General features: G+C 47.3%; 2 protein-coding genes across 4 annotated transcripts in view; one reads left to right on the top strand and one right to left on the bottom strand.

Annotated features, from left to right (window-relative positions):
- Positions 1-5528, top strand: part of POC5 (POC5 centriolar protein) — a 36031-nt gene extending 30503 nt beyond the window's left edge. For all 3 annotated transcript variants that reach the window (XM_084802724.1, XM_084802723.1, XM_084802725.1), the window contains exons 11-12: positions 2670-2846; positions 5147-5528. In XM_084802724.1, coding sequence (XP_084658850.1) covers positions 2670-2846; positions 5147-5290 — 321 coding nt within the window. In that variant the 3' untranslated portion in view covers positions 5291-5528. The remainder of the gene's footprint in view (positions 1-2669; positions 2847-5146) is intronic.
- A 134-nt stretch (positions 5529-5662) lies between these two features.
- ANKDD1B (ankyrin repeat and death domain containing 1B) overlaps positions 5663-14021 on the bottom strand; it is a gene marked incomplete at its 5' end in the record, with an annotated part of 58017 nt that continues 49658 nt past the window's right edge. Inside the window, 4 exons of the mRNA XM_084802727.1 lie at positions 5663-7077; positions 8657-8788; positions 10054-10255; positions 12856-12951. Of these exons, the coding sequence (XP_084658853.1) occupies positions 7016-7077; positions 8657-8788; positions 10054-10255; positions 12856-12951 (492 nt within the window). The 3' untranslated portion in view covers positions 5663-7015. The remainder of the gene's footprint in view (positions 7078-8656; positions 8789-10053; positions 10256-12855; positions 12952-14021) is intronic.

Genomic DNA, 14021 nt, shown 5'->3' with positions numbered 1-14021 from the left:
TTTCCTCGCAGCATGTTTTGTCCCAAGAATTAATTGTTTAATTATTGCTTTTGCTTAGGTTTTTATGGAACTATAATGAATTCTTTCCAGATTCTTCAAGGAATTGCACAGCCCTACTAAATGTTGTTTTCCTTTGGGTTGATCTGATTTCCCCAATAATGCAGTGGACACCTTTGATCATCTGCCGCTGGAAGCAGATAAAGAGAGAACAACCCTGAGCGGGCCAGGCCAGGGAGAGAGAACCAATATTTAATCAGTGCTTTCAGAGAAACCACTGCAGGACTGGCATGCCTTTAGATCAGTGCTGCACACTGCGTTTCTAGTTACACCAGAGCAGTGCGTGTTAGAAGAGCGCTGCTCCAGGTGTCAGAGCAGATCACTTCTCCTTCAGAAATAAGAGTGAGGAATAAGACTAAAGACCGTGGACACTGAAAACTAACGCGGCTGTAAAAGTACTTGAGAACCTAATTTCAAATCCCAGCACTTAGTTTTCAAAAGAGCCAGGCACAGTTGCACGTGACTATAGCCTTAGCATAGGGGGCTAGGGGTGGGCATGGGAGACAGGTGCCTGGGAGCTCAGTGGCCGGCCAGCCTAATGGACCAGTGAGGTTCTGGTTCAGTGTATGTCTGAGGGCAGTAGAGGGGCACTCAGCAACTTCCTCTGGCTTCTGCATGTGCATGTACACACACACACACACACACACACACACACACACACACACACACACACACACACACGGAATGCCAAGGAAGGAAGGAAATGCTGGGAGAAGGTTTATAGTACTAGATAAGTATCTACAGTCCTTAGGTCAATATTCATCAGGCACCATTAAAATTTCTTGTTCGTTGAGCTGGGAATCAAACCATAGGTCCATTCATGATAGACATTCCCAGCCCAGACAATGAGTGTGTGCATGCATTTGTGTGTGCGTGTATATGGTGTTTGAGACAGAATCTTTTTTTTTCCAAAATGCATATGTACTTTATTTATTTATAATAAACCACATACAGTAAAAACAGTTAGGAAAGCCATATGCAAAAGTTAACATTCAAACTGTTTAGTGCATTTGTATTTGGCAACTTGAAGAAAATACTATCTGTCCTATCTAAGTGAGTCTAAAGTTTTGTACCCAAATCATTCTCTATCATATCTTGTATTTATCAACTTAAACATTTTTCTAGACCTTAAAACATTTTAAAAATCCTAAACAACTTAACCATAACTGTAAAATGGGGGTCTTCAACCCCATCAGAGACTTGAAAAGGGATAAAATTATTAAGAAGTTCAGGCAAGCAGCTTCCAAAACTAAGAGATAACAGACAGTCGCTGCCTGGTCAGGCACCCATTCTCTCTATAACACGGGAGCATCATCTTCAGTCCTCCGGCCCAATGTATCAGGCAGACATAACTGTGAAGCAGGAAATATGAAGGCCTTGCTTACCCTGTCGTGGCAGAGCGTGGCAGTCAACTCAGCCTGTATCCAAGTCTTATCTACTGTGGACAGCATATTGTCTATAGAGAGAGCCGGGGCATTCGCCCAGTGGCTAGCTTGCCATTAGTGAAGCCACCTCCAGAAGGAGATTTTATGATACTCATCGTCTTTGTTGAGCTGGGCTGGGCGTGTTGCCGGGATCTGGCGTGTAGAGACAGAATCTTACTGTGTATCTCAGACTTGTGGCCTCCCAGGTGCTGGACTCACAGGTTCTCACCACCCTGCCCAGATGTTTGGAGCTATTAAATTGTCTTACTAGCTACTGTCCTTTCCATTTCTGGCCAACAGCTAAAGAGCTGACAAGTTATAATGTAAGTATGAAATATGATATAAATGTGAAGAACTACAAGTTAAATCAAAGGCTGTCATTGCCTTACACGGTGGTGAGCATTGGTGTAATTAATTGGCAGTGGAAAAGAGAAATTATACATCATTCCTGATATATGTATTATCTTTCTTCAGTATTGTCCAGTGATAACCAATAAGAGCATTAAATGTTGAAGCTGCTTTTTTATATGATCATCTCATTTTCACAGCATTTCTACAAAAATAACTTTTAAAAAAAACTTTTAAAAACTAGTCTGTAGTTACTTTAAAGAAATGATTCTTTAAAGATTATTTTAAATGTCTATATTCATGAAATATATTGATAGTTTTTTTTAAAGGCAGGACAAACACATATACATAGTGATGAAAACTACTTAAGGATTAAAGTCATCACACAGTGGTCGGTATTATGGAGGATGAGCAGGAGATGCGGATATGGTAAGGGGTGGTGTGTTTAATGGAGTAACTGCACTGTGGCTTGGTGGCAGTGGTTAAGTATCCACATGTAATCGGATGGCACAGATGTGTCCACAGCATGTGGGGTCAGTGTGGCTTCACTTCAGGTAAAACTAGATCCTTGCAGGAAACCTGAGAGAGCACACAAGGAGACTTCCTGGAAACCTGTCACTTCAAAGTAAGGGTTTTAAATCTCCACTTTTTAAATAGTTGGCATACCGAGGTTATATCCAAGAGGAATGTTTTGGAGTTGGGGAACGTTGGGTGTCTGTTTGCCTTTCTGTCTCATTGGGTTTTGAGTACTGTGTGCTTTCTTCGGAAGTTACAGAAGCACAGAATGTAAATCGTGCAGTGGGTCGTCCAGCAGCTGACGGCTTGCTTGTTGTATTGTAGTACATGCCGAGAGTTGTGACGTCAGCACAGCAGAAAGCCGGGAAGACGATTACAGCTCGGATCACGGGTCGGTGCGATTTTGCTTCCAAAACTAGAATCAACAGCAGCTTGGCTGTAATGGGAGTTTCTCCTCCCATGAGCTCGGTCGTCGTGGAGAAGCATCATCCAGTCACGGTGGTGAGTCCTGTCAGGGCGTCTTTTCATGAGTTTGTCCCCAGGGCCCTAGTCATAGCCTAGTCATTGCTTTACTGTTACTCTTTTCTGAATAACCACGCTTACAAATCTCTACCATTAAGAAATATGTTTATCCCAGATGGTGTAAAAATAGTCAAATAGAAAAGGTAATCCAGTGTGTCAACTGCTAAAACAGTAAACTATGTAAAGATTCCAGGCCCAACAAACAAACAGAGAACTTGTAATCCAACTCCCGTGCAGCAGATGCTCCATTATAAGAAACTGCCCTTGCCTCAGAGTCTTCGCTCTTGCCCATGTATTCTTGAGTCTGTTAATAGCACATCCAGAGAGCTGTGTATTACAAGATGGTGAGGGGCAAGATGTATGCTATAAAGAAAGGGGCGTAGCCTTGACGCCGGAGGGAAGTACAAGCCTTCCCTCTTGTCACCCCCTTTTGGCTGCTTGCTGCATCTGGACAGAGATACCTCAAGTCCAGCAGTTCAGCCTCCATTTTCCCTTCTGTGAAGTAGGGTTGGTGAGAGCACTGAGCTTGGGGACACTGTCAGGGTTCCGGGTTGAAAGAGATAATACAAACAGTATTGGCATATCCAGAGGCCCCTGTAAGCTGCAAGAGCGTAAGGAGCCCTGACTTCTTAAAATGTTACCAGAAAGGGAGTGTGAGAATTCCTATTTGTTTCTTTTCATTTTTAAATCTCTGTGTACCACATGGATACCTGGTCCAGAAGACGGTATCGGATCCCCTGAAACTGGAGTTACAGATGGCTGAGCTCCACCATGCGGGCGCTAGGCATCTCACTTCGGTCCCTGCAAGAGCAGCCGGTGCTCCTAACTGCTGAGCTGCCTCTCCCGCCCAACTATGTTAGAGAGGAGAAAATTTGGCAAAGTAGAGTCTTTTTTTGATTGAAGTTTTTTATTGAATTAAAATAGAATCACATCATTTCCCTAATCATTCCTACCCGCCCCCCCCCCATGCCTGACTTTCCTTCTCCCTCCCAAAGCCAGCTGGTTTTATATTAGCTTCCTATAATGGTGGAGGAGGCTTTATCCACTTATACAGTTCATTCTCCCCATATTGTATGAGCCTTTCCTGCTTTCCTTAGCCTCCTTAACCCAGCTCAGGTGAGGCAAGTAAGCCTCCATCACACAGTGCATTCACACCTACAGTTTGAGGAACCAGAATCTTAGACATCCTCTTCCTTTACCTGTTCTCTCCTGGGCTGCCTGCTGCTAGTCAGCATGTCTGCAGTACTTGCCTGCTAGTAGGTGGCTATGAATCAGATACCCATAAACTCTTTCAATTATTGCTTCTTTTTTGTCACATGACAGACACAGTTGTGGTCCTCTATACTGTTCTTTCCACCCCCAGGAATCAAGACCTAAAACTGATAGAAACCATTATTGCCTTAAAGCATAGGTCTGTGTATAACGCCTTTGCCATCTGCTGGTATTTACTTGGGTTTCTGTTATTTTGTTTTTCTGAGACAGGGTTTCTCTGTGTAGCCTTGCCTGTCCTAGACTAGCTTTGTAGATCAAGCTGTCCTCGGACTCACAGAGATCCACCTGCATCTGCCTCCCAATTGCTGAGAGTAAAGGCGTGCGCCACCATGCCCAGCTCCGCAGTGCATATTCTTAGATGTCACATCTGTGACCAAGCTAGCTGTGCCCTGACTTTAATTCTTCAGCCCTCATGTCTCCGTGTCCTCCAGGACTTTGACCTGGTGTGCAGGTCATCTTCTCCTCACTGTTTGCTCTCCTCATCCAGCTTTCCTTGTTTAGGAAGTTGTCCATCTGGGTATGGTGGCGTGTCCCTTAGTCCCAGCGTTCCGGAGGCTGGGCAAATGGGTCACCAGTTTGAGTTCAGCCTGAGATGCATAGCAAGACCCCATTAAGGAAAAAGATATTAAGGGAGCCAGTCCCATGTCTTCTGGGGAGCCGTGTCTTCTAGGCAGCCTCTTGTGTGACTAAGTGAAACTGAGCTCTGCTTTACCATGGCTTGAGGCAAGACCTGGGCTGGATAGAATAAGTGGTGAACAGCTTGGAGCTGACCCTCATCCGGACACCACAGTGTCCCTTTCTGTACTTGACCTCTTAGAGCAGGGATCCCCAAGGCCCTGAGAAGACGCTGGTTTAAATGTGGTTGAGCCAGTGGGCTCCTTGAGGGAGAGGGCTCACTGTGTTTGAGTGGTGACTGCACGCAGTACATGGCTGGTGTGGGTATAGGTGACGGCATGGTGCTTTCACGTCTAGATGCTCAGCTTAGTAAAGAGTCTCTTTCTTCACAGCAAACCATTCCTCAGGCAACTGCTGCCAAGTACCCACGGAGCATCCGTCCCGAAAGCGGCATCCCAGCCTCCAGGCCCCTCGGATCCAGGCCAGCCCACAACCAGTCTCTCGCAAGTGTTCAGTCCATAAAAGTGGTTGACTAGAGGGGACTGGTCACACCCAGGCCTTTGAATCTCTCTGATAAGGACTTTCCTGGGGGCAGAGGGTTTTGGTTTTGACTTCTCTGTACTGTTAGAACATCATAGGCACATCATGCTCATCTTCCAGAATTACAGACTTTCGTGTATCCATCCTTTGTAACTGTGTGTAGAGATTATTTTGTTATTTTATTTAAAAATTAAGTAGAACTTTTTAATTAAAAAAAAAAAACTTGTTTCTGCACATGTTCAGCCTGCCACTGATTGTATCATTCAAGAGTATAAATCTTGTTCTGTGTTACTTCTAATAGGAAATCATTTCCACTATTACTGAGCCACAATTTACACAAAACTTTGAAAGGGAACTTGACTGTCATTGCTAAAACTAATTGAAATCATTTTAATTTTTAATTAAAGACCAAGAGTAACAGTTGTATATCTAAACACAGAGCCTTTTCTGCCTTTGGTGTAGTAGTCATTACCTCTAGGACTCCACAACTAAATGCTGAGGAAAATAGACACCATATGTGCATATTTGTGAGGCTGACGGGAACGACGTTTTTAACACCAAATCAGAAATTCTCTGCTGGGATGACCCTGCTTCCACAGTTTTTGCACTTTGTTGAGGGCTACAGCCACCCACACCCCCCTGCAATCCACCCATGTGCTGCAGTTGCTAGCCAGTGGGAATAAGCCGCGTGGGCTAGGCACGGTGGTGTATGATTTTGATCCCACCACTGGGGAAGCAGAGGTAAGTGCATCTCTGTGAGCCAGCCTGATCTACTTAGTGAGTTCCAGGACAGCCAGGGCTATGTAGAGAAATCCTATCTAGGGAGGGAAATGAGGTGGAGAAAAGAGTGAGCTGGCACAGGAGAACAGGCTTGTCCATGGTTTCTGGCTGGCTGTGTTCTCTTGAGGCAAACATTTGGTTGAATGGTTTTCTGGATCCTCATCTGTGATATGAGTAGAATGTCTTCTCCCTGTGTGGCACTGTCCATCTGGGCCTCCCCTTCCAGACACCAGTGGGTTTGGTCATCGGAAGCCTCTACCAGTTTGAGCATGATCTACACCTGTGCACTATCATTTTCTTATAAAAAGTCATTTTTCTTGCTGCCTCACACTTCAGAGGCAAGTATGATTCCATTTTATAACAAATCCTTACAGCGTCTCTGAGGTGTAGGCTTATCAGGCCATGGCCCAGGTACTACTTGTTCAGGTGAGTGAGCAGCAGCTCCCTCACACACACCTTCCCTCTGGGCATGCTCCCCAGAACCTAGGGGAGATGGTCAAATATGGGGCACCTGAGTTCATGTCAGAGTCAGTCCTCCCTTCCCCCCACCCCACATAACTGTCCCCAGAGTAGGGTTCAATGTTTACTATTGTATTGTCCTTGGTTAGTGCAATAGTTTGAGCGGAGTCCCCTGGGTCCCGATCCACCTGTCACGATGTTCTTCTTGTAGGTTTTTAAGACCCTCTGGATCCTTTTATCAGTTTGTTTTTTAAGCATGAACAGACCCCTTCCAGCTATGATAAGAGAAAGTCACACACAGTTGCCTACATAAAACGGCCAAGCCAGTGTGTGGCCTGGAGCAATGGGAAGGTGGAGTGTTCACATCCATCCCCGGGGAAACATCATCTTTATGGTGCAAAATCAGTCTACTGCCAGATGGCTGTGGCCATCAGGAACCAAACTAACAAAGAGGGGGAAGCTGTTTGCACTGTTTCTTCAGCTTAGGAGACTACACATTTCTTGGAGCGTGAGGCAGGGCTACTTTTGAACTGACGAGTTTTTTCTGGAAAAAAGCATAACACCGAAGGGTTACTACTGAGTGATGAAGCACCATAACTAAAAACAACCTGGGGAGAAAGGGCTTTATTTGGCTATGTATTCAGAATCACAGTCCATTGAGGAAAGCCAAAGCAGGAACCCAAACTAGTTAGGAACCTGGAGGCAGGAGCTGATGCAGAGGCCCTGGAGGGATGCTGCTCATTGGCTCGCTCCCACAACTTGCTCAGCCTGCTTTCTTAAAGGACCCAGGACCACTAGCCTCAGGGTGGCATCGCTCACAATGGGCTGGGCCCTCCCATATCCCTGCTTAAGAAGATGCCCTACATACAGGCTTGCCTACAGTCAGATCTTACGGAAGTATTTTCTCAACTGAGGTTCCCTCCCCTCAGTTGACTCTAGCTTGTGTCAAATTGACATAAAAACTGGCCAGCACACATATTGGAGATGAACAGCCTAGCTGGGCAGTGGTGTCGCATGGCTTTAATCCCAGCACTCAAGAGGCAGAGGTAGGCGGATCGCTGTGAGTTCGAGGCCAGCCTGGTCTACAAAGTGAGTCCAGGACAGCCAAGGCTACACAGAGAGACCCTGTCTCAAAAAACCAAAAAAACACAAAACAAAACAAAACAAAAAAGAGGAACAGCCTATGTTCTTAAATGTGGTTCTGCTATGTTCCAGGCACCGTTCATCCCACCCACAGCAGCCTTCACATGTTGTTGGTTTCTTCCCTGGTTTAGAATGGGCAGGCACACTGGTGCAATGAGGTTATAGAACCTGTTGAAAATCACAGAGCCTGAGCCAAGGCAAGGCCTCAACACAGCCCTAACCACTTCCCACACTGCTCAGAGTTTGCCTCAATACACTTTCACTGGGGAAAAAAGAAAGAAACGTTTAAAGTTGCAGGACCTGTCACAGTGCTAACATCCTGAAACATAGGTATCTGCAGTATTTGTCATCCTTATTTCAGCCCGAAACAATGCTGGTCCAGCTACCAGAACAACCAGGCACACATGCTCGGATCTCTGTGGTGCCACCTCTGTGAAAACAACCGCAGCTGCCTCTCCACTTCTCTCTTCATTGGCTGTCATTACATGGGAGTTTCAAAGCCACTAATTCACTGTTGTTTTCAAAGAATGCTCCCTGACAACACGGTCGATGACTTGCGAGGTGATTTTCTATAATAGCCTCAGCTGGCAAAGCAGCAGCCTGTGTACTCTTCTTTCTACCGAGAGAGCATTTTCCCAGGCGCTAAGTGGTGGAGTTTGCCAATCGGAACAAGTAGAGTTTGGAGCAAGATAATTCTTGCTCAGGTGTGAATAGGAGTCCTTATTGTAGAAGGCAGTCGAGCATTTGAGCCCCACCCTGCCTGCTCACAGCCACACAGAAGCACCCTCACACTTAGCTCAAATGCTGAAACTGGTGAGCACTGACTGGCTGTCATAACCAAGGCAGGAGCTGCTGGGTGCACACAGATCCATGTTCTCTTTTGGCCAACCAACCTCCATTCAGACTGCTGCTATTCAGGGGGTAACCCCCACCTCACCATTGAAGGGAGAAGAGATCTCGGTAGTCTGTGGCAAACTCACCAGCCAGGTCTGAGAATCCTGCACGCACCAGCTCCTCGTACAGCTGCTTGGCAGGGTCAGGCTGTGTCATCAGAGCCCCATGCAGCCAGATGAGCAGAGCCCTGTAGCCGTGCTCACGGAAGCTGTCGTTACCTGTGTCAGGGACAAAAAAAGGTTCAGAGAGCAGCATTATGCCCTGATGGCTCTGACATAATCTCAACTCTAATCACTACTAGACTATTGCCCGTCCATTCCTCCTCCCCGATCTGTCAGGTCAAAAGCCCAGTGGTGGGAGGAAGCCCTCCTCAGTGTGGTGTGCTGTGATGACCACCATTTGGATACAAGGCAGGCTGGCCTGCTCCTTCTGATCTGGGGCACGCCTAACTGCGCAGGAGGTGGGACGGGGGTAGGGCTATAAGAGACCGAATGGCTTTAAATGCCTGCCTGGAGGTGACAGACAATCCCCACGAGATATGGGGTCTTCTAGCAGGTCAGGCTCGAAGTACATATTTTCCCTGTAGCTGGTAAAAATTCAGATTTTTGAGTCAATAGGTTTTAATGACAGTCCACAGTGTGACAAGTTTCCTGCTGCTCTATAAATCACTGGGTATCAGGCGTGTGTCATACAGACATTCCTGCTTGGCAGGTCTATAGCTAAGGTCAGGATTACTCATTCTGTAACTCCTGAGACCTAACCCCTGAGAAGTTAGGAGAGGTGTCAGCATAGAAAGATGACCGGTTGTCACTGTGGACAGTTCACATCTCCTTGAGGACAGATGCTACAAAAGGAGCCTGGGGTCTTGGCAAGAACAGTGTGTTCCCCAACAAACTAATTTTTCTGTCAGACCAACATGCCATTCTTCTCAAAATCCCACAAACTTCCGGGTGCCAGATGCTTGAGAATTGAAATATGATTGGATTGTGAATGTCAATACGATGCTAGTGAGATTGTCCATGTGCACATTGCCGATGACGTCTTCCCAGAACCCTTTCTCCCAACCTGGTAGGGGGATTCTATCCTGGACCGTGAGCTTCTCTGTGGCTGAGGAAGACCTTTCATCCCGGGAGAGTCTGCAGACTTGATGAAAAGCCATAGTGGCATGCCAAGGCTTGAATCTTTGCTTCTTTGGTTCCCACTCAATTGGGAAGCCTTCATTTCTTTTTAGGACAAAGCCATCAGCTTTTGCAAGGTAACTGACTGCAGATCCTTAGGAGTGTAGCCTTCTGCTAAATTCCCAACCACCTTTGCAGAATGAGCTATGCTAAGTGCCTGGACTCAGCCTTTTGTGTGTACTGGGCACCTACTTGGAAGGAAGGAAGGGAGGGAAGGAGGGAGGGAGGGAGGGAGGGAGAGACTGCCGTTCCTCACTGAATGTCTCCCTATGTCTTCCTGTCTGTGTCATCTGGCCCCCACTCACCTGACCACTGTTCCTCGATGGCTCTGATCTGGTCCTCCGTAAAGCTCCACAAGCGGGCCAGCCTCTGCCAGTCCTTATCCCTCAGCCGCCGGTAAGCCAGCTCCCAGAGGCACGTGCGGATGTGCCTGGTCTCCGGGCTGTGGTCCTGCTTAAATGTCAGTGCAGAGCTCACCGTCGAGTCCTGGATGCTCTCATGGTTCTCCTAAATTGAAAACCAGCTGTAGTGGGACACGCTCACGTCTTACTTTATGTTATAAATAATTGGTAAAGCAGCAGCTGACACTTTTCAATCTGTCCTAGGATCATCTTTTGTCATCCAAGTTGGACAGAAATGTCTGGGATAAAATGCGTGAGTGCTGTGTCTGAAACAGCAAACGTGAGCAAGCCTGCAGTGTTGTGACTGTGTTGCTGACTGATATTTGCCCACAACCAAAGAGAACAGAGGGGACGTGTTGGCATCTGAAACATTATGACAGCTTTAATGGCCTTACTCTCAACACTTAGCCCTCTTTCTTCTTTGGTGTATTTGGTTTTCTCATTGACACCTCAGTGGTTGTTCAGATTAGATACGCTCTTAATAAAATCTCATAGCTCTTCTCTTTGCTTTCTCCTGAGTATGAGGAGAGGCTGGAAATCTAACTCAGGGTAGGGTAGAGTAGAGCAGGGTAGGGTATGGTAGGGAAGGGCAGGGTAGGGTAGAATAGGGTAGGGCAGGGTTGGGTAAAGTAGAGTAGGGTAGGGTAGCGTAGAGTAGGGAAGGGTAGGGTAGAGTAGGGTAGGGTTGGTAGGATAAGATAGAGTAGGGTAGGGGAGAGTAGGGAAGGGGAGAATACGGTAGGGCAGGGTTGGGTAAAGTAGAGTAGGGTAGGGCAGGGTAGGGGAGAGTAGGGAAGGGTAGGATAAGGTAGAGTAGGGTAGGGCAGGGTAGGGGAGAGTAGGGTAGGACAGGGTAGGGTAGGAGAAGGTAGAGTAGTACAGGGAAGGGCAGTAGACAAAACAAAGTGGTATTTTGTTTGAAGCCACTGCAGCCATGCTAAGCCCAACAGCACAGTGCCTAGACTGGTCTTTTGGTTACTGGCCTTCCTAAGCTGTTTTCTGTCTCCTTGGTGGGATCTGCCACAGTCTTCATAATCAGCCTCTCAAAAACACCAGAGGAAAAAGCAAGTGCCGTGGCTTCCTGGAACTGCGCATCCCACATACGCCATCAGGACTAGCTGACCCCACTGCAGAGGGTCACGGCTCTGGTAAGGGATCGGAAGACCTGACTCACCAGAAGGTTTAGTTAAGCTCCCAGCCTCATCTTTTTCTTGTATAATGACTTCTATTTTAGTCTTCCATTTAAATAAAAGTGAATCTTAATGAAAGATATGTTAAAACTGAGATGGGAGGTAATGCCGCGAGAGGAAATGGGCCAAGGGGTCTGGGGCCCTGCCTTTCAAATGCTTCAGAGCTTAGTAGGCCTGCACAAGGCATCAGCCTGCACCCACAATGCAGCAGCAGCCTCCTCTAAAAACCTCTGCACACACCTGGCGGGGGGGGGGGGGGGGTCTCAGCCAAGGAGAAGGGCAAGGCTTTCTTCTGGTGCTAGGCCTTGTGTGCAGACACTGGAATAGGAGTGGGAGGTGCGAGTTAGCCACAGCTGTTCAAGAGACTCTAAAATGAAGTCTCCGCTTGCAGCCTGGGTTTCCTGCCACAGTGCCTTGTTGCCAGGAATCCAAAGAGTTAAGATGGGAGCACCAACAAAACTCACCTTTTCTCCTCATTCCTTCTCATAAAGCTACACCCCCAGTAAGATCAAAGCATCAAAGAGCGTGAGGCAAGAAGAGGGCAAGCTGATTCTGCACTCACCTTTGTGTGTTTGTTTTTCTCAGAGAATCATGCATTCTTTGCATTCTAGGATTCGGGATGGGGTGGACATACAGGCTCTGTAGTCGAGCAGGAGGCTTGAAAGCCAAAGTCTTTCCTAACAGTGAAAGCACCGGGACTGACCTAGTTGCTGGAGTGGCAGAAGTGGTGGCGAGTAAACAGCGTAGAACAGGGCAGGCAAGGTGGCACCGCCACCTCAGGGGATTACTGCACAAGCCTGACAACTTGAGTTTGATCCTTGGAACCCACTTTTAAAAACTGGGTGCACTGGGGCTCGTCTGTAAGGCCAGGGCTTCCACAGTGAGGCGAGAGACAAAAAGACTCATCTGGAAGCTGTCGGGCCAAGTACTGGAGTACTGCAGTACTCAAGCCCAACAGGAACAACAGGGGAGACCACGCCTCAAAGTAAGTGAACAGCCACCACCGTCGCTCAAAAGTTAGGTGCTCTCCTCTCTCTCTCTTTCTCTCTCTCCACATATACACACATACCACAACAATAGTAAGTATATAAAATAAACATTTAAATAGTGTAAGGAAGATTTAAGAGGCATCCTCTGCCTCTGAACCTCTGAGTTTAGTGATGGATGGCTATTAACTATGTACGTATATATAGACACAATATACAGACTCAGCCAGAGACCATGAGAAGGAGATCACAGCAGACTCAGCCATCAGGCGCCGCCGTGGACGAGCCTGCCTGGCCCACATTCTCAGCTCTGACTGCTGACGCCCACAAAGGAAGGAAGGAAGGGAAGGAAAGCCACTGTCCCATCCCATAAACAGGGATGGCGCAAGATGCTGGAGAGTCATCCATGTAATGAGCGAGGTTTGCTACAACAGGGGGGAAAGAATTATACAATACATTCCTCGTTCCGAAATGTGGGGGGCGGGTGTGCCAAAAGAGCCCCTGAATTGGCTGGAACGGGCCTTTCTTACCTCTCTCCATGCAGAGTACCTCTCAGCTTTGATGATCATGTCCACAATGAGGCTGTGGTGGCTCCTGGCAGCCACAGCCAGGGCAGTCTTTCCTTGCTAAATTAAAAAGGAGGAGGGGGATTTTTTTTTTAAGTGATATTGCCTGGTAGACAGAACTACAGGTTTGCGACATAGCTGAGCTTAGATCCTGATTCTGTCACCTGCTAGTGAGGTAAGGACCAGCCCTTAGTCACTATGGGTCTCCGCAATTACAGCTAGGTGTGATGGTGAGTAGTAGGATGTGTGTCACCCTCACGTTTCCCAGCTCCCTTCAGGTCACGAATGTGACGTACATGCTGGCTAATATGTCTGTCAACGAAGAGGCACATTCCTTTCCTGGGAAAGATCTTCAAAGAGAGGCAAGATGACACTATCCTCCCGTTCCTCCACTCCCTGAAGGGAATGCTGACAGGACTGCGGGGATCCGGGCAGCCATTTTAGATCAGGAAATGGAAACCTTGTTTTGAGGAGGATGAAGTTACGGGAGGGAAAGAAGGGCTGGCTACAAGAACAATGCCAATCGCGACAGCGCATGTCACAGTGTAGGGTTCAGCTCACAGGGTCCTAGCTAAGACACTGTCTCTAGCCAAGGTTAAAACGGTCCAATTCTAACCAAATTGGATGAGTAAGAAAGGACTGATCTGGGCATGGTTTGTGACATATGCTGCCTGCAGCCCCGCATTGCATCTCACACAAATTAACAAAAGGTGAGCCTTGCCCATGACGGCTGTCCCAGAGAGCTCAGCTTCCCTCGGTTTTAGGCAGCACACAGTTTCTGTTTCTGCATCTATACATATTTTCCTGACAAAGGAGAACAGTTCGTATTTGGTTTCTTCCTAAATGTGTGTGTGTGGTATGCACACATGCCCGTGTACATGTATGTATGCCTATGTACATGTGTGTGTGCCCATAACACATGTATGAGCACTCATACAGAAGAAACCAGAGGAAAACCTTGCTATTATCTTTAGGAACACAGAGCACCTCCTCTGGGACACAGTCTCTCATTGGCCTGGGGTTTGCCCATTAGACTAGACCAGCTGTGCAGCAAGCCCCAGGGATGCTCCCGTCACTACCTCGCCAAGCTGGAGTCATAAGTGCACGCCACCATACCCAGCACTGGCATT

Source organism: Acomys minous, assembly GCF_964271855.1.
Source record: "Acomys minous genome assembly, chromosome: 11".
NCBI lineage: Eukaryota > Metazoa > Chordata > Mammalia > Rodentia > Muridae > Acomys > Acomys minous.
The sequence above is the reverse complement of the archived record's forward strand: the minus strand, read 5'-3'. Positions and strand labels throughout refer to the sequence as shown.